Consider the following 24914-nt stretch of genomic DNA (forward strand, 5'->3'; position numbering starts at 1 on the left):
GAGAGCGCAGACACTCTGGCTGCCCTTTAGCTCGAGGGCCGGGCTCTGTATTTTTGGGAGGTAAAATCAGGAAAGGCGTGATCACGGCCATTTATAGCTCTCTGACCAGACACCGCCTGGTGAAAAGCGACAAAAAAAAGAAATGAGCTGAAACATGTCGACTTGCGATAGACAGGAACACTTGGCGTCCAATTTGTCCACATAATGGGAGGTGAACCACGAATAGCGCAACACAATGGAGCATCTGGGTGAACCTCTTTCCTAATCAGGCTTTCCCAGCCAAAGTCTTCCCGGGCCAAGGACATTGGCCGCAAGGAATTTCCTGTGCAATCCGACGACTGAGATGGCCGGGTCCCTCGGAAGAAAACTTGCCCCATCCTTTGCCATCCGCCTCTGCCCTCCTCCACCTGTCTCTCCGAGCTCACAGCAGTCTGCCAACAGCTTTCTTTTTTTGAATCGCTTCGCCTCGGGACAGCTTTTAAAACTACAGTGCTGCTATTGTACCCGTGTCAGGAGCATCTCCCAGGCACGGCCACACAGCAGCAGAGGGCCAGTCTGTGCCTGCCCCTGCTCCTGGGCTGGGGGCAGGGGCCGGCGAGGTGGGGAGTGATGCCCGTCACTGATTCTTCACGCTCCCCATCTCTTTGACTGATGCGGATCACACAACCTAGCACAGCGTTATGTTATCTTATGGTGAACTATATTCCTACAGTGGGCTAAGTCCATGGGCATTAACGCGCTGGTGAATAGAGAATAATAGCCTCTTACAGCTCATGCCAAAATACAGGTCCAAGGTGCAGATAAACAAGTGAGTTTTTAGAGATTTTCTTTAAATCGCTGCAAGTCTGGGTCGGCTCCAGGAGGTTCCACAAGCCCGTTCCGGACCTTTCGCTCCTTGTAGAGAAAATGGCCTCCCACTAGCAGAGGCCCAGTTGCGTCCGAGAGAAGATAGTGTTTCAGGACACAGGTGTGCTCCCTGCTAGCCCTGCTAGCCAGGGAGCAAAGGCCATTACCGCCGATGAGTGTATGGGGAACTCGGCTCCTTTAAGCTTGATTCTGGAAGCTTTGGGGAGTAAGGGTAAGGGCGCGGAATTTAAGTAATGTGAGCTCTGAAGAGGCACTCTTAAGAACCCTGACTGTGCTGTTTTGCAGCCCCTGCAAGCTCTGCATAATGATTTGGGGGACCTACATAGATGGTAGTCCAGTAACCTACCTAGGACCCAGCAAAGGCCCCGGCACTCAAACCCAAGTGGTCCCCATTCAAGCAGACACATTTGTTTGAAGGCATTAAAATACTATGGAGTACTTCTGACGACTGAATTGGTTTGAGCAGAAAAGTCCAGGTTTGAGTGAAAGTAGACGCCTAAACTACTTACTTTCCTGAGGGCGGGAAAAGAATCGGAGTCTACTCAAAAGAAAGTGGGTACAGCGTAGAAAGTGGGTACTGCCTAGAAAGTGAGGATGGCGTAGAAAGTGGGGACAGCATAGAAAGTGGGTACAGTGCTGAAAGTGGGGGCTGCGTAGAAAGCGGGGACACGTAGAAAGTGGGGACGGCGTTGCGGAGGTCCTACACAGGTGCAAAGGGGCTCATTCAGTTTCACTGGGGTTCAACCTCAGGCGCACGGCACCCAAGGTCTAACTTAACGGGGGGCACTTGACAAGGGTTGCTTATCCTAATGTGCTGAACCCAAAAGCTTGAAAAACAATTAGGACTAATCTGCGCGAATGTGAAATCTAATGTCGAGGTTCAAGAGGAAGTGGTGAAAAGGCTTTATGTAAAGATTAAGCGGCAGTGGGGATAAAGCAGAGCCTTAGGGAACCCCATATTTATCTGCTGATTCTTTTCTCTTTATACCCCGCACCCCCACAGAGTTTTGCCCTGACAATGACCCCCCCAAAAAGGACTGGAACCAACGCAGAACAGTGCGTGACACTGCAGGCCGCTGTAGGAAGCCTTTAAAGGTTTGCCAGTGTTCAGCACCCTAAGAACAGTCCATGCCTCCGCGCACTTCCCCATGTCTTGCATTAGCACCGTCTCTAGCACAGGCTGCCTCCTGATTGGTCACCCTCTGAGCTCCAGCACAGGCTGCCTCCCGATTGGTCACACTCTGAGCTCCAGCACAGGCTGCTTCCTGATTGGTCACACTCTGAGCTTCGCTCTTGCATTAGCACCGTCTCCAGCACAGGCTGCCTCCTGATTGGTCACACTCTGAGCTTCGCTCTTGCATTAGCACCGTCTCCAGCACAGGCTGCCTCCTGATTGGTCACACTCTGAGCTTCGCTCTTGCATTAGCACCGTCTCCAGCACAGGCTGCCTCCTGATTGGTCACACTCTGAGCTCCAGCACAGGCTGCTTCCTGATTGGTCGCACTCTGAGCTTCGCTCTTGCATTAGCACCGTCTCCAGCACAGGCTGTCTCCTGATTGGTCACACTCTGAGCTTCGGTCTTGCATTAGCACCGTCTCCAGCACAGGCTGCCCCCTGATTGGTCACACTCTGCTGCCTCCGGATTGGTCACACTCTGAGCTTCTGTCTTGCATTAGCACCGTCTCCAGCACAGGCTGCCTCCTGATTGGTCACACTCTGACTTCGGTCTTGCATTAGCACCGTCTCCAGCACAGCTTGCCTTTTGCTTGGTCACACTCTGAGCTTCGGCGCCTTTACCTGGGCTCAGTATTGATCCAGGGTACTAATAGCTACAAAGCTCTTCCTTTGCTGAGGCCTGGAACTTGGTCCCTGGGCCATTATCAGCCAGTAATGCCCCGTACCCCCATACCTTCCGATGAGTTATTATGCATCATCATCGAACCATTTCAAGACCAGATGTGAGGCACTTTAAAAATCTATTAAAACCTTTGCAGTAAAAAAATGTTAATAAGTGGTGTTTGCAATTACTCACAAAAGAAGATATGAAAAGAAGTGGTCACTGTGACAAGTGCCCGATGAGAGGGGATTGTATCATTAATAGTGCTGTCCAAGGCAGACTGTCTGCTTAAAGGAAATGCAAACCACAATGGGTGTGGAATTCTGCAGGGTCTGGCTACAATCCTTATCCTGGAAACTGCACCCATTCCTCACATCCAGAATTAGAATGTGTATCTAAGAAGCACATCTTCCAAGTGGCTGGAAAGGAGGCTGTCTCTCTAGAGCGCTTAATGGACTTGTATCCAAAGGTCGCCCACCTGAGACTGCACCGAACCAAAGGCTACCTTTTGGGCCACAGTCTGGGGGGCAGCGGGGTATTGTGGAGTTCTTTCTGAATCGCTATTTACGTTGTAAATACTCTACTGTAGATGGCAAACACACAGGGGTGGGCATGGTAGGTCCTGGAAGAGGGAGAGGGGAATGCAGACAGGGAGTGAGGGAGAGGGGAATGCAGACACGGAGTGAGGGAGAGGGGAATGCAGACACGGAGTGAGGGAGAGGGGAATGCAGACAGGGAGTGAGGGAGAGGGGAATGCAGACACGGAGTGAGGGAGAGGGGAATGCAGACACGGAGTGAGGGAGAGGGGAATGCAGACACGGAGTGAGGGAGAGGGGAATGCAGACAGGGAGTGAGGGAGAGGGGAATGCAGACACGGAGTGAGGGAGAGGGGAATGCAGACAGGGAGTGAGGGAGAGGGGAATGCAGACACGGAGTGAGGGAGAGGGGAATGCAGACACGGAGTGAGGGAGAGGGGGCAAGGGCACTAAGCCTGTGCTGTCACCTGGAAGATTCGGGCATTCCACAGGGAGAGAAACGAAGGTGAAATGCAGGGCCGAGCCAGCCCTGAGGGGGGGTCCTAGGGATGAAATGTGAGATTCAAGCGGGGGAAGGGCTGTGCCTAGGGGTGGTAGCAGAGTTTGGATGTAAAGGAGACAGCAAGCTGGTAAGCCAGCCTGGGGCAGGTGCATTACGGGCAGCACCCGGGCCAAGGGGATGAGCATGGCAGCCATAGAGGGGTCCTAGGTTCTGCAAGTGTAGGGTGACCAGACATCCCGGTTTTTCCAGAACAGTCCCTGGGTCCCGGGAGTTTTTTAAATTTTATAAACCCCGTCTCGGGATTGGAAGGGTGGGTGGCTACGGTCCTGGTTTTTGCCGGGACCCGATATAGAAATCCCGAAATCAGGCCCAGTGTGACTCTTCCTGCGTGTGAATATGGGCGTGAATGCTTTTCACGCCCCCCATTTCCTACCCTTCTCCGTCCCGGCCGCTCTCCTCCAATGAGAGGAGTGTGCCTGTGAGCACGCGCCCCGCCACAGGTCAGCGACATAGAAGTAAGACTACTGTTTATTTGTGTTTACTTTAGTCCTACTTGTAAGTCTATGGCCTGCCCCGTTTTTTTTTATCTGGTCACCCATGCAGGGGCACAGAGATTAAACAGATCCACATGGAAAGTGAAACTTGGACATACGGTTTTGTGTAAACAGTGGTACTGAGGGACTTTGGGAGAAAGATGGACATTGGTGATGCTAGGGTGACCAGATTAAAAAAATCAAAAACCAGGACTGTGCCACTAACATAAAAGTAGGACTAATTTTTGACAGTGTTTGTCCAGGCACTACACTCAATTAGCGGTTGGAGGAGTAGGGGGGGTTAAGTGTTAATGTTCGAATAAACACATTATAACTAATTTATCACAAACTACTACTCTTTTAAATTGTAAAATGCAGCATTTCTCCTGCATGAGATTGTGTATTCCTGCTGCCAGCAATGAAGACCTACTACCAAAAAGCGAGACCACTGACTTTCACAATAGAAAAATAATCTTGAGAAAGGGGGACCGAGCACCCAATTCCGGGACAGCCCCCGCAAAACCGGGACATCTGGTCACCCTAGTGATGCGCGTCGGGTGGCCTGCGAGCGTGCCCTGTGTTCTACTCATATAGCTAGCGTGCATTCCGCGTAACTGATTCCTGTGTTAACATGGCTACTCATGTATGTGGCCTTGATGAATGGATGCAATGATCCACTATGCCCGTCACATGCAGGCATTTAAAATCACTCCCTACAGATGTCAAACCACAGAACTCTATGTCTCCGCAACCAGCTTGCATACCACTGCCCTCATCAACGCACCCTGAGCGCACGAGGCTCCCATCGAGACATAAATGCCCCTATGCCCTCGACACAAAACACTTCGAAACTGCCCCACACCTAGTAATCTGGCTCTTCTGAAACGCGTGATCCGACACAGCAGCAACCTCTAACCAAGCAAACACCCCTTGCTTTCAGAGCGCCTGGAGGCCACGCCGAAGGCAGCAATGCACATTATACATCCCAGTATCACAACAATACAAAATGGCTGATCCAGATTTTGGGCCTTTTCGTGGTATTTGACATATGTTACATTGCTGAGCCAATCAGAAACCTTCGACATTGGGGGGAAACGATTGGACATGCAGGAGGAGCTACATTGTATTTTTTTTTTTTTTTTTTTTGAAGTATATACAATTTATTTTGCAAATACAACAGAACACCTCAGAACACACTATAAGGCAGCCGCATTACAGATGAACAAGCGGACATCAGGAATTACAAGGCAAACAATAAGTAGTCTTGCATATCAATTTGCTATGTAATAATGTAGGTTTGCTAATTAAATTGACACTGTGTAGCACAGCTGGTAGGAGCTACATTGTAAGGGCTTCTCTAGTTCCCCTTTGCTGTTCACCGGTATATAAATAAATCAGAATCCTGTTCATTTTGCTGCAAGTACCCGGAAAATGAGCCATAGACGCCCATTGTTGCCCAAGAACAAGCAACATGTACTCGGAAAACAAACCGCAACCCCCATATGAACCTGAAGAACAAGGCACACTCGCTGTGCACCAAGAACCACACATACTCACTCTCTGTGCCTGCAAAACACGCTACAGATACTGTATGCCCTGGGGCACGAGTCATGTGTACCAGGGGAACAGGTCACATGTGCTAAAGGGAAGCCACGTGTGCTCCATGTACCAGGGGAACCTGAAGGACAAATCACGTGTACCCCATGCACCTGAAGAACACGTCATGTGTGCCCAGTCTAGTTTTTGAGAGCTTTTTTGAATATTTATTTTATTCATTTATGTATAGGAGGGAACAATGTTATTTTGATCACAAAAGAACGTACATTAGATAAGAAATCAGATTTGACTGGAAGCCTTGAGCTTCTTACAATGGGGTGCGTTTGAGGGACATTCTGACCAGGTTGTGGAGGGGAGTAAATGGAACACTCACAAGGGACGATACATAAGTGGACATACATAGATTAAGGACAACCAACATTAGGCATTTGTAAGTGCAGATAGCTGGTACGGCCAGCTGTGCTCGGGACGTGACCATGAAGCGTGAAGTGCTAGAATGGAGGCAGAGGAAGTGAGGGACAGAGGCAGATTTGAGGCGAGGGACAAATGTGAGCTTGAAGGTAGATGAGAGGGATGTTAAGAGGGTAACTCACAGGCAAGGAGGCTGGCTTTCAATTTTATTTTGAACAAATTAGTGAGGACTCTTTCTCAGATGCTTGGTGAAGAGAATTCCATGCAAGTGGAGCAAGAATAGAGAAAGTGCAGAAGCGAGAGGAGGCTCGGGGAGGAGGAGGAGCCGCAAGGCCAGTCGCGGAGGCAGAGCAGAGATTACAATAAGGCTTATAGAGGTGGATAGAGGGGGATAGATGCAGTGGTACCTTACCATGGATAGATTTGTGAACCAGGAGAAGATATTTAAACCTGGTCCTGTTTGGCATCAGCAGCCATCAAGCCTGGTTGCGGTACGAGGCAGTAGGGGTGAAGTGACTGAGTTCAAAGAGACTCCTGGTAGTGAAGTAAATGATCTTGCAGAGAGGACAGAACGCATTGTTGGGGAGACCAAAGAGGATGCCGGCACAGTAGTCCAGTTTAGAGAAGGCAAGAGTGGTTACAAGATGCTCGGCAGTGCTGAAAGGAAGGAGATGCCTGATTGACTAAATATTTAGGAGGCTGAGCCGAGCCGTGGTTGCAGTTTTGGAGAACAAACCAGGTGTGCCCCATGTACCAGATGAACAAGCCACATATGTCCTGTGTACCTGACAAAAATGTACGCATTCTTAATTTGCTTGAAACAAATACCAAAAGTCTTATCTACCGGAAGAATAAGCTAAATACGTTCTGCAGACCCCAAGCACATGCAAAAAACAATCTCTCCATTCCACAAAGAAAAACAGTACATGCAAACAAGGAACAAGCCACAAACATACCATATACCTGAAGAAAAAGTCAGAAATACTCTACGGTCCTTAGGAATCAGTCATCAGCACCCTGTGTACCTGGAGAATAACTCCCAAATGTTCAGGTACCTGAAGAACATGCCAAAAAAGTAGTCACATGTCTTCTGCACCAGCGAGGAAAAAACCACAAAGCCACACAGGTTGTGAGCCACCAAAGGACAAAACTCAAAGACTCCATGTACACGAAGAACAAGAGCATAAACCATGCATGTAATCGAGGAACCATCCACAAATGCTGAAGGCCCCTGAAGGACAAGTCACAAACACGAAGGGTGCCCCATAAACAAGTTAGACACACAGTGGGCCTCATTACGAGGTTGCCGCCAACCCTGTAACACCGAATCCCGCTCCTGACTTCTCAGTGCCACTGGGTCATTCACACATCTTGGCGGCGCAGGATTTTGTAAGTCCCCATTCCCATGGAGTTCCGTAGAACTCAATGGGAGTGGGAGACTGAAGCACAGGCACCGTTGCTTATGGTGCCAGCGCTTCCGTGATGGATCTGCCTACCAGGGCCGCTGTGCCCACCAGGATCAAACCCGTCAGGTGCAGCGGCCCTGGCAGGCAGGCTCGTAGTGTAGCGGTCCGGAAAGAAGGGTGCCGGTGAGCTTACCGGCACCCTTGTTTCCAGACCGCCACACTTGTAATGAGGCTCAATGTTACCTAACAAATTTGCCTAAAAAACTATATGTATCTGAAGAGCAAACTAGAAACACCCAAAACCAAGCCACAAACACACACACTCCATACACTTGAAAAACTAACCACATACACCCCATATACAAAAAAGCAAGCCACAAACCGTGAGCCACAAGAACAAGTCACAACGCTAAACAAACAATAAAATGACAGCAGTCAATATACTTACTTGGAGAAGTTACAAAACATATTGTGAACCTGACAACCACATAAAATACACTGACATTCTCTTCAGTACAAGTCAAACATCCCATAGACCTCATAAATAACTGTAGGGTTGGCATGGTATGACACTGACACAATGGGTGCAGTTTGAGAAACCTTTATAGAAGTTTCTGGGGTTGGAAAACTCCTACTCTGCCCTATAACTAAGATGGGAGTAGTCTTGATCATCAAATGATAAACAAAACAGTCCTAGTAGGGTCCATCAAATCAAAATGGCCTATGCTATCAAAACCTAATGCCTGCCCTATCTCTGGTACAAAATGTGTACAAAGGAGAAATGTATACAAAGAAAAATCATTGTACAAATTAACAAAAGTAGTTGAATCAGCTCTCCTCCACATATTATACCACACGGAGTAGGCCGGTCCCCGTAGGCAGGATGACACACTTTGGCTCGGGTTCTCAGTACAATAAACAGTTCTAAAACATGGATCGAGGCCCACTTGGCCTTCCACGTTTAAGTCTCTCTTTCAGACCTTCAAATATTGTTTCAGCACAAAATTCCCATAGGTCCCCCTCTGTCGGACTCAGACCTCTTCAAACACAGTTCACGTGGGTCCCCCTCTGTTGGGCTTCGACCTCTTCAAACACAGTTCACATGGGTCCCTCTCTGTTGGGCTCAGACCTTTTCAACACAAAGTTCAACAAAACTTGCAAAGGGCTCCCTTCCCCAAGCTAGTTTCACTTTGGGTCTTCCTCAGCCAGGCTCAGACCACTTTCGGGAGTAAGGCTTTCGAATGTGCGTGGCTTTCTTTACAGATCTGTGCAGGACCACTTTGACTAAAAGTTCAAATTACAACTTCCACTCTCCCCTTCTCTAGGAGGTAATTCTGCTTAATTTGCTTTTGCACTTCATTCACGTTATCATTTCAAACAATGCACCTTTCACTGAGACTTTCGAGTAGGTTACTTCCTGTCGATGGGCCACTCTGTTACTCAGTATTACTGATTCCCCAGATGCCTTTTATTTCAAAGTTCATTCATAGGTCTGCCTTTCCTCACATCTCACCCACACGCGTGCAGCCTTCACTTGTGATATAATGTTGCCATTTCAAACTTTCTTTAACACACACTGGTCTGTCAGGTCGATTACAAACTCACTGGCTGTGTGCGTTTCTTTCTTGGTTTTACGATTCCGATTCACGGGTCAAGGTTTTTACCACAGGCTTGGCCTCGTCTCCCAAACTCTGCCGTTCACCTGGGAGGGTCACTGACATCCTTGAAACACAATGCAGTCTTCACTTTCGGGATCTGGCCTTCTCCACTTGCCTTTCATGGCCTGTCAGAGGCAATGCCTCCAGTATGGAACTCTTGGGGGTTACCAACCCGCTGCTCTCGTCCCTTGGTCTGTCACTCTGCTCCAGTAGGTTTGCATTCGCCCCCGAAGTCCTGCTCATACTCATGCTGCGCCTTGTGCAGAGTGTGTCTTTAGGGGTTGCCTTTTATCCGTGTGAGGAGAGCTAATTGGTATCAGGTGTATGCATTTGAAGTCAAGTGCCTGACTTTTCCTGACCCGATTAACAGGACATGTCCAGTACGATGTATCAAAGTTAGACTTGTTACTCTCAGTCACCCTCTTCCTCGGCCCAGTGTTTGTGTAAGAGGGGGGGAGTTGGGACCTCAGAGTATCCTACAAAATAGGAAAGGGTAGATGAACACAAAAAGGGGGAAAACCGTGTCTCACCATCGGCTGCCTCACCCCCACTCCCACTCCCCAAAATCCCCCTCACCCAGGTGATCCTCCCACACTGGTCCACCCCCAGGGACTGTGTTCAGAGGCGATGGCCGTGCCGTGGCCACCTGAGAGAGAAGATCCCTGGGGACTAGCGGGTGAGACACCCTTTGGTTTCTCACAAACCCCACAAACATCCCATGTGCACAAAGATCAGCAACAGAAGCTCAACATGCACTAGTGAAGAACTCACTATGCACAGCCCATAAACTGTGACGAATCGGGACCATTCGTCTGTTCTCCCCAAGGGGTATTCACCCACTTTTGAGGCTAGGGAGGTGAGCCAGCACCGCAAGACCCTCTCCAGGGGTCTGGGGAAGTGGGTCTTCACTGGGAGTGACTCCCCATTAGGGGAAAAGGACTCCCATTCCCAAAGGAAACTCCCTATACAGAACACTTTAGCTGCATTCATTGGGACGGCCTTCCATCCAGTCCTCCTTCTGTTTGGCTGTAGGAAATGTGGAATCTGAAAACAAAGGAGATATCACTTGAAAAAGAAATGAGTATGAAGACAAGACAAGGAGGCCCAAATGGAGGAGAGAGAACGGTAGTCAGGGGGAGTCCCTAATATTAGAACGCTAAGAAGAGACAGAGCTGAGTGCAGCCATGGAGCCCGCGGGACTCCCATAAGCAGAGAAGGCAATTCCGAGATAGCAGAGAGCAGCAGAACCATTGTCAGGACGGTGGCATAACCATGGAAGTGCCCTTGTGGGCATGGGGCCATCCTAACTATGGCCAAACCTGTATAATAGGAAGCAAGGAAAGCTTTCACCAGCCACCCTTCACGGAACGCGGCGAGTTGCAGAGAAGCCGAGACCGGAGCAACCAAGAAACCAAGAGAGAAGCGAAGAGAGGAAATTGACCTACACGAGCGTGAAACGAGTCCTGCAAAGGCACCTGTGGCTAATGCAGGTGCAGAGGTGAGCTGGAGGAGCAGGCGGCCGCTAGGAGCGTGAATAAATAAGCAAAGAGACTATGATTGTGTTACATGTAGGAGAAAAATAACAAATGAGCAGGAACTGATATCTGAGGAGATATTCCAAACCCTAAATCAAGGAAAAGGTTGTGAACCATTAAGAGAATGTAAACAACTATTCTGGGGAAAAGAGAGAACCCCCCAAGAAGTGATTTCAAGAGAGACACGTTTTAAAGAGTGGGGAGACCCCGGTAAGAAAAGTTGTGGAAAGTATTGGGAGTTGGGGATACACAGTGAAGTAGACCAAGAAAGATGGTACTTGATAAAGACATCTCAGAGATGAGGAACTTTCAAAACTAATAAGTCAGAGGCGGAACGCAGAGCGAGAGAAAAAGGTGTTCAAGACACTATACTAAAAAAACAACATTAAGGGGCACTTGATTAGAAAACAAGGCGTACCAATAGTTGGGAAGAGCTGCAGGAGAGGAGATCATCCTAAGGAAAGGTTTTAGGATACAAGAGACATTTAGATATAAGAGACGTGCGTGAAATGAGAAAACCCTGGAGGAACCCGCAAAGCAAAAAGGCAACGGGAGGCCACCAGCAGAGAGCGATTCCGGTGGACCCAGTTCCGTTAGTATTACTGGTGGTAGAGTCAAGGCACTTTAGGTTCATACTGAGGACATTTTTGATTTTTGACTTCCTGACGACAGACCAGCAGCGTGGTTTAATTTAGTTAGGTAGCGTGTTCCCCCCTTTAGTGATAGGGCATGAAAGGGCTTTTCTATTTTTTTTTTAAATAAAATCACTTAAAATGTCTGAGTTGTATCCGACTCCTTCTTCCAACCCATCACAGAACAAGAAATTACCAACACTCTTTGTAGAGGAAAAAAAGATCGGTATTTCTGAAAGGAAGATCGTGTTTGATTGGTTTAGGTACTTACATTTTAGCTAAGTCTGCAACGATAATGTAGGTTTATGGCAGCTCCAGGCTGACGATACTCTGTGTAAATCCAAGAGTTCTTTACTGCATCACTTCTGGGGCTCACAGTTGTGTGATCTTGTTCAGTATGAGAAGTGTGCCTGGTGTATGAGATCAATTAGCAGTGAAAGTCGAGTTTCAGGGACATTTACGAACACTCAGTCCGGTGGTGGTGTATGAATTTTTCAACTCATTTAATGGACCGTCATGCTTTTAATCTCCTATCAAGTATCTGATGCCACCCTTGGCAAGTGGGTGAAAGTGTATTAAACAATGCTCCATGGTGGTAATATGGCTGTAATCCATTGGTAGAAGGGATTACTTCCTGCACTTAGCTGGAAGTATGGGGCAGGCAGTGTGTTACACCTAGAAGAAATTTGGGGCAATGCACTGTGTTGTACTTAGACAAACCTTGGGGCAGGCAAAGCATTGCACTTAGATGGAGGTTTTGGGGCAGGCAATGTGTTGCACTTAGACAAACCTTGGGGCAGGCAAAGCATTGCACTTAGATGGAGGTTTGAAGTGGGCATTTAATTGCACTTAGATGAGTTTTGGGGCAGGCAATGTGTTGCACTTAGATGAGTTTTGGGGCAGGCATTGTGTTGCACTTAGATGGAATTATGGCCAAATATGTGGGTAGCCTTGAAATTGCACTTAGAACATTTCTGAGGTAGCCTGTATATAGCATTTGGAAGATTTAATGTATTGATTTATTTATATATTGTGCATTTCTAAGGCGCTTATACATCAATAAAATTGTGTTTCAAAGCGCCCAATTGTGCTTCAAAGGATAGCCTGTCCATTGCCCTTAGCCCTGATATTGCGCTTAGAGTATCTATGAGGGTAGCCTATTTATTATACAGAAGATCTGATCACACAGCTACATCAAAAACAAAGCTCCATCTGAGCCTCAAGGAACGTATTCACGCACCACTTTGGTGGACATCTGCCGCAGGCACGGCTACCCACCCGCATGCATCAGAATGCAGCGACGATCTACGACAAAAATTCCGGTCTAGCTGGACACATAAAGAGTCTCTTGCACTTGCGCACTCTCCTGACCACGTCAGCAGTCGTCCACATGCCTGACCTCTTGGTTTGCTTACTGGAGCCCAGCCAGCCCACCTAACTACTTATCTTGTCCAAATCCACACACTCATTCTATTCCTCCTGACAATTTTCCCACACCTTGGACATTGGTCCCTGAGGGCGTTGCCACCACAAGTGCGTTGAGGCCATACTAATGGGATAAAGGCGCTATATAAAGGACTACTACAAGTTGCCGCAGGGTATACTTATGCACACTGTCTGGGTTCTGCATAAAGGACATGGCCAGGTCCTACTGTCCTCTGCCAATCCTCACTGGGCCTTCAGGCATACTCAATGTGTCTCACAGCTTGGGTATATCCAGAGATCAGGTGCAGTACCCCACCTCACACTACCTGAAGCACGTAGCATCCAGTCATGCCCGGTAGATACTGCAAATTCCATGAAACTGATGCCACCACGGAGAAAGCCCTGCCACTCAGGCCAACCAGCAGGCTTGTCGACGAGGAGCAAGCCTGGGGATTCGGTGATCAGAAATTCAGTTCTATCATTTCAAGTGCCTGACAACCCAAGCACAGGGCATTGAAATGTGTGTGAGTACCGAATGCAAGAAGACTGGTGTCATTCCCACTCACTGAACCGCTCAAGAAATACTTGCTGTCGCAATGCGGATCCTTTGCAGTCTAGCGAAGAGGTGTTGTAGTATGACCACGGAGATGCTGCTAAGAAAGCCAGGACGCGACGAGATCACTTGGCCTTCAACCTTTTCCTTTTTCTAGCTCAATGAAGGATGGAACATTCTTTTCAGTTCTTTCAGGTGAAAGCAGCAAGCAGAAGCTTCTGAAATTGACTTGAGAAGTCAGGGAAAGTTCATGATCAATAATCATTCTCAGGACCTTCAGTAGAGAGACTGGCAGCACATGGAGACCAAATAACAGGGCAAGAAATCAAAATTCCAGGATTTAGCAAAACACCCCACCAGCAAGATATCTGTTTGTGATGCCCTCAGCATTAGTAATGTGATATTACCCCCTCCAGGGAGAAATTCTACCTTAGCCGTCGATGTAACACATCCACCAAATAGTTGAAGGAGCGAATCTCTGTACTGAGCATAAAAAGTACAGAGGAATTGGAAGAGTGAAAAACTGTGAAACAGAAATACAGATGGGCAATTGCAGAAAGGGACCCTGGGGGACTCCACGAATAAGAGCGGATAACTTGGAAGTGGCGAGCTGAAGACGGATGACCTGATAGCGACCAGACAGAAGAAGTCAAGAATTGAAGGCTTGTGCCCTAATCCCCGACTCTTAATGTCTCGACTCCAAGAATGGTCTGACTGACGGACAGATCCGAGAGAACCCCTTGTATGGGCACCGCCACCCTGCCAGAGCTCTTCTAATGATGACACCACCACCGACCTTGTCCCTCTTACAGGCTTAAAACCTGTCTGGAAGGTGCTCTGCAAGTAAAGCTTCTCAACAAAGAAATGAATTTGCATGAAGAATGCACGCTCCAGTGGCCTCGCCCAGAGAAGCCAGATTGGACACGGAGGTGGCCATTGGGTCGCATGATTGGAGAGATGGTAGCTTTAGACGGGGCAGCACGGAAACGCCTGGTGGATCATGACCAGTGTGGTGATGAACTCTTGGACTACGGGGGCTGTTAAGGGTGCAGATGGAATGCCAGCATTTTTGGACCCTGCCTATGGATCTCAGGGGATAGCAAATGGGGGCCTACATTAGGGACAGGGAAATGAGACTGGCCTATGGTGGATGCCCCAGTGCAGTCAGCTTGTAGCTACACACGTTGGGTATATCCACGCACAGGGATACAGATTCGGTGGAAGTTGCCATGCACGTTGACTTCATTGGGCCTCATTACGAGGAGGGTGGTAAGGGGTTAAAGGCGCCGGTAAAGGTGCCAGAGCCGTTAACCCCTTACCACCCTATTACGAGGTCTGCTAGCGGGACCTGCTAAGGCTGCCTGGTTTTACCAGGCGGCCTTAGCGGGTCCCGCGAGCAGCACAGCATGCTAAAAACAGGCCCGTTATTAATGGGCCCATTGTTAGCATGCTCCCCATTCCCATTGAGCCCTATGGGGGCTTGAATAGGAATGGAGATGTACCGGGTGCGGGTTCCTTGAATGAGGAATTAACGGGGCCTCCAAGGTTGGAATGGCCCAGTAATTCCTCATTTAAGGAACCCAGACCCGGTACCCGGTAAGGGGGTAGCCACGCCGCCAATAGCGGCATGGCTACCTCCTAACTCGTAATGACCCCCATTGACTTTTCCAGACCCTAAAGCGCTCTTTGGAAGCATGAGGTATCCCATGAGGTATCGCTATTGTTGGTGAAGAGAGCGAAGTAGCAACAACTGGACAGCACACACGAGAGGGGGACGAGCAGTGTGGCTGCAGGGGTCAACCTTGCTGTGAGGTCTACAATGCACCACACGGGGGGTGACCCATCCCCAAAAGTCCTGGCTGTTTCTGTCCAGTAACTCCAACATTGCTGCTCGGCAAAAAGTTCAGCACTGAGGGACCGGCTTGTTTTGGGACTTTGCCTCGTGACCGCAGCTCCCACGTGACCTCCTACCACCCTTGTTACCTTCAATGTGCCCTGGCACTCTTTAGCAAATGACCCTTTGCATTCGGAGAGCCGTGGTTTAAAGCCCTCCGATTGTCACTCGCACGAGCTTTCAAGTCCCAACATGCAAAGGGCGGCGATTTGCATAAATGCCAGCAGACGCTGACTGCATGGACGTGCTAAGAGGCCACTCGCCAGCTATGCATTCAGGGCTTACTTCCATCCCTGGCGAGGCATAAAGCGCCATCTGCGAATGCAGGCGCTTTCTAGTGCTGCGAGTGTGCCTCCAACATTGAAGTGTGCTGACTGGGTGCTGCAGGGTGATACGCCAGCACATATTACTGGTGGAGAAAGACTGCCGCCCCCTAAAGCAACCACGAGCAAGTGGAACACGGGAGGGAGGTGAGGGCTCAGAGGGGACGCCTGCATTCTGGGGAGTGGGGGCGGGGGTGCACTACAGACGCTGGTCGCAGATTGGGTTGTGCTGGCGCCTGTGTCCCAGCCAAGCCTTAGCTGGGTTTACTCTGCCCATGGTCAGGAAAGTGTTAAAGGGGGTCGGGGGAGCTTTGCCTCGATCAATGCGAGCTATTGCACGGGGGGGGTGCGGTGCGGGGGCAGAGAGAATGAAGAGACGGAGAGAAGTGGGTAAAGGCACCGAAAAGAACAGGGGAAGAAAACATGAGGGAAAGGAACAGAGTTGCTGTAAGGCCGTGGCGTCTACTTAGTCCCCAGCTCGATGCTCACCTTCATATGAGGTCAAGATACATCTGCCAGTAGGAAAAGATCTAATTGAGTCAGATAGACAAAACTAGGCCCATCATGTTCTGTTAGGCCCATCATTTCTGTTAGGCCCATCATTTTCTGTTAGGCCCATCATTTCTGTTAGGCCCATCATTTTCTGTTAGGCCCATCATTTCTGTTAGGCCCATCCTTTTCTGTTAGGCCCATCATTTCTGTTAGGCCCATCATTTCTGTTAGGCCCATCATTTTCTGTTAGGCCCACCATTTTCTGTCTGCTACAAAACACTATGCTCTTCTTGGTCTCCAGTTCTGTCTTTTTTTCTGACACTAAGATTGTAGTGTGGGTGTGTGGGGGTGTACCATCTACGTTTTACATTGCTATATATCTACACATTTCGAAAGATAGATGGCTAGATCGATATACACATAAGATATAGAGAGAGATTGGTAGGTGGGTGGGTGGGTGGATGGGTAGGTGGGAAGGTGGGTGGAACGAATGGATAGAGCTTTGTTTAGAAAGATGCATTGTATGATGGGAGGGAGGGAGGAAGGAAGGAAGGAAGGAAGGAAGGAAGGAAGGAAGGAAGGAAGGAAGGAAGGAAGGAAGGAAGGAAGGAAGGAAGGAAGGAAGGAAGGAAGGAAGGAAGGAAGGAAGGGAGGGAGGGAGGGAGGGAGGGAGGGAGGGAAGAAGGGAAGAAAGGAGGGAAGGAAGGGAGGGGGGAAGGAAGGAAGGGAGGAAGGGAGGGAAGGAAGGAAAGGAGGGAGGGGGGAAGGAAGGAAGGAAGGAAGGAAGGAAGGAAGGAAGGAAGGAAGGAAGGAAGGAAGGAAGGAAGGAAGGAAGGAAGGAAGGAAGGAAGGAAGGAAGGAAGGAAGGAAGGAAGGGAGGGAAGGAAGGGAGGGAGAGAAGGAAGGAAGGAAGGAAGGAAGGAAGGAAGGAAGGAAGGAAGGAAGGAAGGAAGGAAGGAAGGAAGGAAGGAAGGAAGGAAGGAAGGAAGGGAGGGAGGGAGGGAGGGAAGGGAGGGAGGGAGGGAGGGAAGGAAGGGAGGGAGGGGGAAGGAAGGGAGGGAGGGAGGGAAATTTGTTTAGAAAGATGCATTGTATGAGTAGGAGCGACAATGTCCCTCTGCTCTAAGGATGGAAGGGAGGGAGGGAAGGAGGAAGGGAGTGATGTAGGGGGTGGGGGGTGGCGAGAGTTACATTGTATAATGAGTAGGAGCGACAATGTCCCTCTGGTCTCTCACTGTCCCCCTGCTTGATGAAACGTGGTATGTTCTATTTCGTCTCCAGCTCAGTTGTAATTCTTCACATAGTATTGCATTCCATATCTACGCAGAGCAAGATACAAAGTTTAGACAAATAGGCAATACTACGTCTACGGCCCAACATCCCTGGCGATTCCACTGCACACTGTGCTTAGTCTCCAGCTCTTCCCTTACTGTAGGGAAAGAGAGGCGTGGAAGGGGGGTTGAGTGGCGGTGGGCGGGGGGGGGGAGGGGATTGGCTCTCGGACCCTTTCCTCTTGAGAAGCCAGTCCTCTGCATCCTGTGCGGGGGGGGGGGGTCCCCGGGTCCTCTGCAGCACACAGTTCATGCCGCTGTTAGCAGACTTGCGCGCATGCTGAACTGAGCCGCACTGCATGTCCTGCAGCGCTCATCTGAGTCATGCACCGACGAAACATTTACAATCTGCACTCCCCGACCCCCCCCCCCCCCCCGCCCGCCTCCAGCTGTGGAAGCAAAACATCAATTGAAAGGCAGGAGGGCAGGTAAGAGGGGAGAGGAGGTACTTCACACTCCCACACCTCCCCCTCCGTGTCGTACTCCGCGCGGTGTCCACAGCCGTCCCTTGCAGGCTGTGATTCCGCAGCGCCCCCAGCTGGCCGCTCACTGGAACTGCATAGCCAGTCCTCGTCGTGCATCGTGGGGGCAGGGCTGGGCCTGGTCCCTTCAGGGGCCCGGACTAGATACGCGGGAGTTTCTCAGTGTATCGGTACCGAATGCACAGCACGTCATGGGCCATGTGTCCGTATTGAATACCCAGCGCCTCGTCTATCTGAACGGAGTTCTCGGCACTATACTGCACCTTCTCTTCCAGGGCAGAACTAGCTCTCTGGGCCGAATAGGAATCACCTGCCCCTTCCTCGTTGCCTGGTTGAACTGGACACTCAGTGCTGTGTCGCTCCCGAGTGACCGCTCTGCACCGCAACAGTTTAAAGTGCAGTCAGTGTTGCGGAAGCAACAGGAAGAGCGCGCATCACTTGCTCTTCCTGAACTGACTAATCAGCCCTGCAAACAGTCGGACCGCAGTGTTTAGTGTAGCAGAGGCACTTACTCTGTCTGGACTGATTACTCAGCCTGCAAACAGCCTGACCTCAGTGTTTAGTGTTGCAGAGGCACCGGAGTGAAGTCTCGGCACTTACTCTGGCTGGACTGATTACTCAGCACTGCAAACAGCCTGACCTCAGTGTTTAGTGTTGCAGAGGCACCGGAGTGAAGTCTCGGCACTTACTCTGGCTGGACTGATTACTCAGCACTGCAAACAGCCTGACCTCAGTGTTTAGTGTTGCAAAGGCACCGGACTGAAGTCTCTGCACTTACTCTGCCTGGACTGATTACTCAGCACTGCAAACAGCCTGACCTCAGTCTTTAGTGTTGAAGAGGCACCGGAGTGAAGTCTCGGCACTTACTCTGCCTGGAATGATTACTGAGCACCGCAAACAGCCTGACCTCAGTCTTTAGTGTTGCAGAGGCACCCGAGTGAAGTCTCGGCACTTACTCTGCCTGGACTGATTACTGAGCACCGCAAACAGCCTGACCTCAGTGTTTAGTGTTGCAGAGTCACCGGACGGAAGCTTCGGCACTTACTCTGCCTGGACTGATTAATCAGCACTGCAAACAGCCGGACCTCAGTGTTTAATATTGCAGAGGCACCAGACTGAAGTCTCGGCACTTACTCTGCCTGGACTGATTTCTCAGCCTTGCAAACAGCCTGACCTCAGTGTTTAATGTTGCAGAGGCACCAGACTGAAGCCTTGGCACTTACTCTGCCTGGACTGATTACTCAGCCCTGCAAACAGCCTGACCACAGTGTTTAATGTTGCAGAGGCACAGACTGAAGCCTCGGCACTTACTCTGCACTTACTCTGGCCGGACTGATTTCTCAGCCCTGCAAACAGCCTGACCTCAGTGTTTAATGTTGCAGAGGCACGGACTGAAGTCTCGGCACTTACTCTGCACTTACTCTGGCTGGACTGATTTCTCAGCCCTGCAAACAGTCTGACCTCAGTGTTTAATGTTGCAGAGGCACGGACTGAAGTCTCGGCACTTACTCTGCACTTACTCTGGCTGGACTGATTACTCAGCCCTGCAAACAGCCTGACCTCAGTGTTTAATGTTGCAGAGGCACGGATTGAAGTCTCGGCACTTACTCTGCACTTACTCTGGCTGGACTGATTTCTCAGCCCTGCAAACAGCCTGACCTCAGTGTTTAATGTTGCAGAGGCACGGACTGAAGTCTCGGCACTTACTCTGCCTGGACTGATTGCTCAGCCCTGCAAACAGCCTGACCTCAGTGTTTAATGTTGCAGAGGCACGGACTGAAGTCTCGGCACTTACTCTGCACTTACTCTGGCCGGACTGATTTCTCAGCCCTGCAAACAGCCTGACCTCAGTGTTTAATGTTGCAGAGGCACGGACTGAAGTCTCGGCACTTACTCTGCACTTACTCTGGCTGGACTGATTTCTCAGTCCTGCAAACAGCCTGACCTCAGTGTTTAATGTTGCAGAGGCACGGACTGAAGACTCTGCACTTACTCTGGCTGGACTGATTTCTCAGCCCTGCAAACAGCCTGACCTCAGTGTTTAATATTGCAGAGGCATCAGACTGAAGTCTCGGCACTTACTCCGCCTGGACTGATTATTCAGCCCTGCAAACAGCCTGACCTCAGTGTTTAGTGTTGCAGAGTCACCGGACTGAAGCCTCGACACTTACTCTGCCTGGACTGATTACTCAGCACTGCAAACAGCCTGACCTCAGTGTTTAATGTTGCAGAGGCACGGACTGAAGTCTCGGCACTTACTCTGCACTTACTCTGCCTGGACTGATTACTCAGCCCTCCAAACAGCCTGACCTCAGTGTTTAATGTTGCAGAGGCACGGACTGAAGTCTCGGCACTTACTCTGCCTGGACTGATTACTCAGCCCTGCAAACAGCCTGACCTCAGTGTTTAATGTTGCAGAGGCACGGACTGAAGTCTCGGCACTTACTCTGCACTTACTCTGGCCGTACTGATTTCTCAGCTCTGCAAACAGCCTGACCTCAGTGTTTAATGTTGCAGAGGCACGGACTGAAGTCTCGGCACTTACTCTGCACTTATTCTGGCTGGACTGATTTCTCAGCCCTGCAAACAGCCTGACCTCAGTGTTTAATGTTGCAGAAGCACGGACTGAAGTCTCGGCACTAACTCTGCACTTACTCTGGCTGGACTGATTACTCAGCCCTGCAAACAGCCTGACCTCAGTGTTTAATGTTGCAGAGGCACGGATTGAAGTCTCGGCACTTACTCTGCACTTACTCTGGCTGGACTGATTTCTCAGCCCTGCAAACAGCCTGACCTCAGTGTTTAATGTTGCAGAGGCACGGACTGAAGTCTCGGCACTTACTCTGCCTGGACTGATTACTCAGCCCTGCAAACAGCCTGACCTCAGTGTTTAATGTTGCAGAGGCACGGACTGAAGTCTCGGCACTTACTCTGCACTTACTCTGGCTGGACTGATTTCTCAGCCCTGCAAACAGCCTGACCTCAGTGTTTAATGTTGCAGAGGCACGGACTGAAGACTCTGCACTTACTCTGGCTGGACTGATTTCTCAGCCCTGCATTCAGCCTGACCTCAGTCTTTAGTGTTGCCTGAACATCTCTCCTCAGACTTTGTCCACCGGAGCTACAGAGTCAGCCCTCTGCTCGGCTTGGCTGAATACCCCCCCCCCCCCATCCCTTTCCCTGTCGGGGATGAATGAAGAGCCCGCCCCCCCCCCCCTTCCCCCCGCCATCCCACGCGTCACTCGCATAATCTGGAGAGGGCCAGGCTGTTCTGCTGACCTAGCATTTTGCACGGCGATTGCTGCAACAGGGCAGACGTTCAGTAACATATGTGTGCACTGTCTTTGCTGCTCTGCGAACGTGCACGGTTTTGCACCGGCGCACACACCGACCAATGTTTGTTTTGCTCTATTAGGGTAGGGGCTATTCCAGCTGTGCCCCACACCTGATTGATTGCACAGGTGCGCACCTTTCCATAACAAGGCCCTGCATGTTTCACATTCCAAGGCGCGCGCCCCCGCACGTGGAGCTTCCGGCATATGCAAAACGCCTGACGGCCTCACAGCTGCCAATCAGCCAATCAGCATCGTGTGCGAGTGGTGGAGAGAGCAGGGCAGAGGCGGTGGGGAAATGAATGGGTGGGCGTCCTGTGCAGCCGACCCGGGCCCTGGAGCAGGTTCAGCCAACAGGTTAAGAAGTGCCATTGAGGAGAAGGTGTGGGCTTTATGCCAGGAAGGTGAGGTGCCATAAGAGGAGAGACTGGGTACCACCAGGGCAGAGGTGCAACCAGGGAAAGATGAGGGTTTTATGCCAAGAAGGTCAGGTGCCACCAGAGGGTGACTGAGCACCACCGGGGCAAAGGTGCAAGCAGGGAAAGATAAGGGCTTTATGCCAGGAAGGTGAGATGCCGCCAGAGGGTGACTGAGTACCACCAGGGCAGAGGTGCAAGCAGGGAGAAGATGAGGGCTTTATGCCAGGAAGGTAAGGTGCCACCAGAGAGCGGCTGAGGGCGGAGTACCACCAGGGCAGAGGTCCATGCAGGGAGAAGGTGGGGGCTTGATTTTAGGAAGGTGAGGTGCCACCGGAAAAGGGGGGCGGGGGAGTACCACTATGGCAGAGGTGCAAGCAGGGAGAAGATGAGGTCTTTCTGCCTGGAAGGTGAGGTGCCACCAGAGGATGACTGAGCACCACCAGGGCAGAGGTCCGAGCCGAGAGAAGAGGAGGTCTTTCTGCCAGGACGGTGAGATGTCGCCAGAAGGGGGTGGGGGTGAGTACCACCAGGGCAGAGTCCAAGCAGAGAGAAAATGAGGTCTTTCTGCCAGGACGGTGAGGTGCCACTAGAGGGTGACTGAGTACCACCAGGGCAGAGTCCAAGCATGGCGAAGATGAGGGCTTTCTGCCAGGAAGGTGAGGTGCCACCAGAGGGTGACTGAGTACCACCAGGGCAGAGTCCAAGCAGAGAGAAAATTAGGTCTTTCTGCCAGGACGGTGAGGTGCCACCAGAGGGTGACTGAGTACCACCAGGGCAGAGTCCAAGCATGGCGAAGATGAGGGCTTTCTGCCAGGAAGTTGAAGTGCCACCAGAGGGTGACTGAGTACCACCAGGGCAGAGGTGCAAGCAGGGAGAAGATGCGGGATTTCCACTAAGAACAGAGGGTAGCGGGCACCGCCAGATGGGTGGTGCCACCAGGAGGGAAGAGAGCCCACCAGTCACGTGTGATGTCATGGGGGAACGGGTGCAACGCTAAGGAAGGGGTGTGCCAGTGCCAGCAAGATGTCACTTGGGGAGGGGGCGAGAGATCCTGCCAGGAAGATGAGCTGTCTCCTGCTACCACCAGGGGAGAGATTGACCCACGTCATGGGAGATGCCACGTGGGCAGAAGTGCCAGCCGGCGAGGACTCCTACCTGCTTGGTGAAGAGGATGGCGGTGTCCCAGTATTCGGGGTGCCGGTCGCTGGCCTTGTTCCACTTCTTCTGCCAGCTGCAGAAGCTCCTGAGGGTCAGAGCCGCGTTGCTGGTCACCTTGGGGCCCTTGTCCTCGTCGGTGAGGATCATGAACTTGACCACCACAATGTTGATGGGGTTCTGGACGCTGGGGTGGCGGTAGAGCCGGGCGGCGGTGGCCATCAGGGTCAGCAGATAGTGCCGCAGGTCCTCCCCGTGGAACTTGTCCATGGACTCGTCGGCCACCACCAGGGTCTCCACGTACCTGGGAATGGAGGCGAAGCGCCGGGCGCGCCGCCCAGCCTTGGCCCTGGTGTCACTGGGCGGGCGCGGCCCCTTCTCCTTGCCCCCCGAGTGCGTGCCCTTGTACCGCTCCAGGGCTGCCAGGATGGAGGGGTTCAGGCTGGAGCCCACGCCGCACCTCGAGGTGGCGTCCAAGGTCTGGGAGGAAGCCTTCCTGCGCTGCAACAGGTGCACCCCTTGACTATGAGTCAAAATGCGGCCACTGGTGTCATTCTTGAGGGGACGGATGACATATTCAGACCCACCGTGCCCAAAGGCCCCCCGAAGCCCCCCACACAGGCTGAGGGCTGCAAAGGACTCCCTGTCCGCATTGACATCCCCTGAGTAGAAGCAGTGCCGGAGGTTGCCCCCCTGGGCGGCGGTGGACTTGGCGCGGGCACCAAGGTACTGCATGGCAAAGGCGGGGGCCATGAATTGGGCGTCTGGCGTCAGGTGCAGGTAGAAGTCTTCGTGGAAGGCGCTGATCTGGAAAATAATGCCCCGGTCCTTATGCAGCTCGTGCAGACCTCCCTGCGGGTAGAAGTGCCTCCCGTTGATGTCCGGGTCCAGCCTCTGAGGGGTGACCAGTTCGCTTTCCATGGGGGAGCAGGACCGGGGGGCCAGCCGCAGGCAGAGACCCACGAAGAGTAAAGGGGCGCTGAGCGATGGCGGGGCCATGGTGCAAGGCTGCCGAGATGGGACTATGGGCTGTCAATTGCAACAATACACCTCAGACTCGCAGATGCAACTTATCATGCAGGATGAAACACACCAATCCTGGAATAAACAGCCGAGCTATGAAGGGTTAAAGGCCAGTGACGCGGGTGGGGCACCTCTGCCAGTAATCCAGGTGCAGGTACGTGCTGGAACCCCCAGGCCCAGGGCTGCTGTGCACATCCCGGGATACCGGCGCGCTGCGCTGCGGCTCAGCCTGACTCCACCGGCAGCATCTGACAGCCGCCTTTATATACATGGGTGCAGAGTGCGCACACACACACACACACACACACGCGCCGAGGCTTTCTGCGGGGCAGGGGAGGGGCGCCACAGCTCATTGGACCCATCTCAGCCACTTGTAGCTCTCCAAACACTATTACCGTACACATGCTCTCTCTCTCTCTCACACACACACGCACGCACACGCGGCACCCTTAAAGCGCCGGCGCGGTGTGCACGGGCCTTTCATGTTTCCCATTATTTTCGTCTACTTTGCAGTCGATATAGTTCTGCCACCCCCGCCGCTTTTACACGAATTGGACGGCTGAGTTTTCATGTTCAACACACAACAGTGTTACTCCACCAGATCCTGTGGGCGTGTCTGTAAGAAAGCGCGCGTGTGCGTGTGTGTGAGAGTCAAGTGTGGAGTGTTTCAAAGTGAGTTCAAGTGTGTGAAATTGTTTACGCCGAAAGCCTGAGGATGACTACGTGTTATTCCAAAGTCTACGTGGGGGGTTTCTTTTAAAAACGGAAATCGCCCCCTCTTGCCCATTTTACTCTGAGTTGTGGTTTTACACATGACGCTCTCTTACATCAGAAAAAGTGACAACACACTTCCTCACATGACCGAAGTATACCTGAGCCAATAGCAGTAGGGCAGTGGGGTAACAACCCCCCCCCCCCCCACAGTGCCCCCTGATTCCAATTATACACACATATTACACAGAATGATATGCATGGCATCACATCCCGCATGCCACTCACATGCCTTTCACA

At 51.2% G+C, this 24914-nt stretch overlaps 1 protein-coding gene across 1 annotated transcript in view; it reads right to left on the reverse strand.

Annotated features, from left to right (window-relative positions):
• The window catches only part of ADAMTS15 (ADAM metallopeptidase with thrombospondin type 1 motif 15), a 241208-nt gene extending 217055 nt beyond the window's left edge, over positions 1–24153 (reverse strand). Inside the window, exon 1 of the mRNA XM_069614130.1 lies at positions 22881–24153. Within this exon, the coding sequence (XP_069470231.1) occupies positions 22881–23879 (999 nt within the window). The 5' untranslated portion in view covers positions 23880–24153. The remainder of the gene's footprint in view (positions 1–22880) is intronic.
• Between the last annotated feature and the right edge of the window lie 761 nt (positions 24154–24914).

Source organism: Ambystoma mexicanum, chromosome 9 (assembly GCF_040938575.1).
Source record: "Ambystoma mexicanum isolate Mex_15411 chromosome 9, UKY_AmexF1_1, whole genome shotgun sequence".
NCBI classification, from domain to species: Eukaryota; Metazoa; Chordata; class Amphibia; order Caudata; family Ambystomatidae; genus Ambystoma; species Ambystoma mexicanum.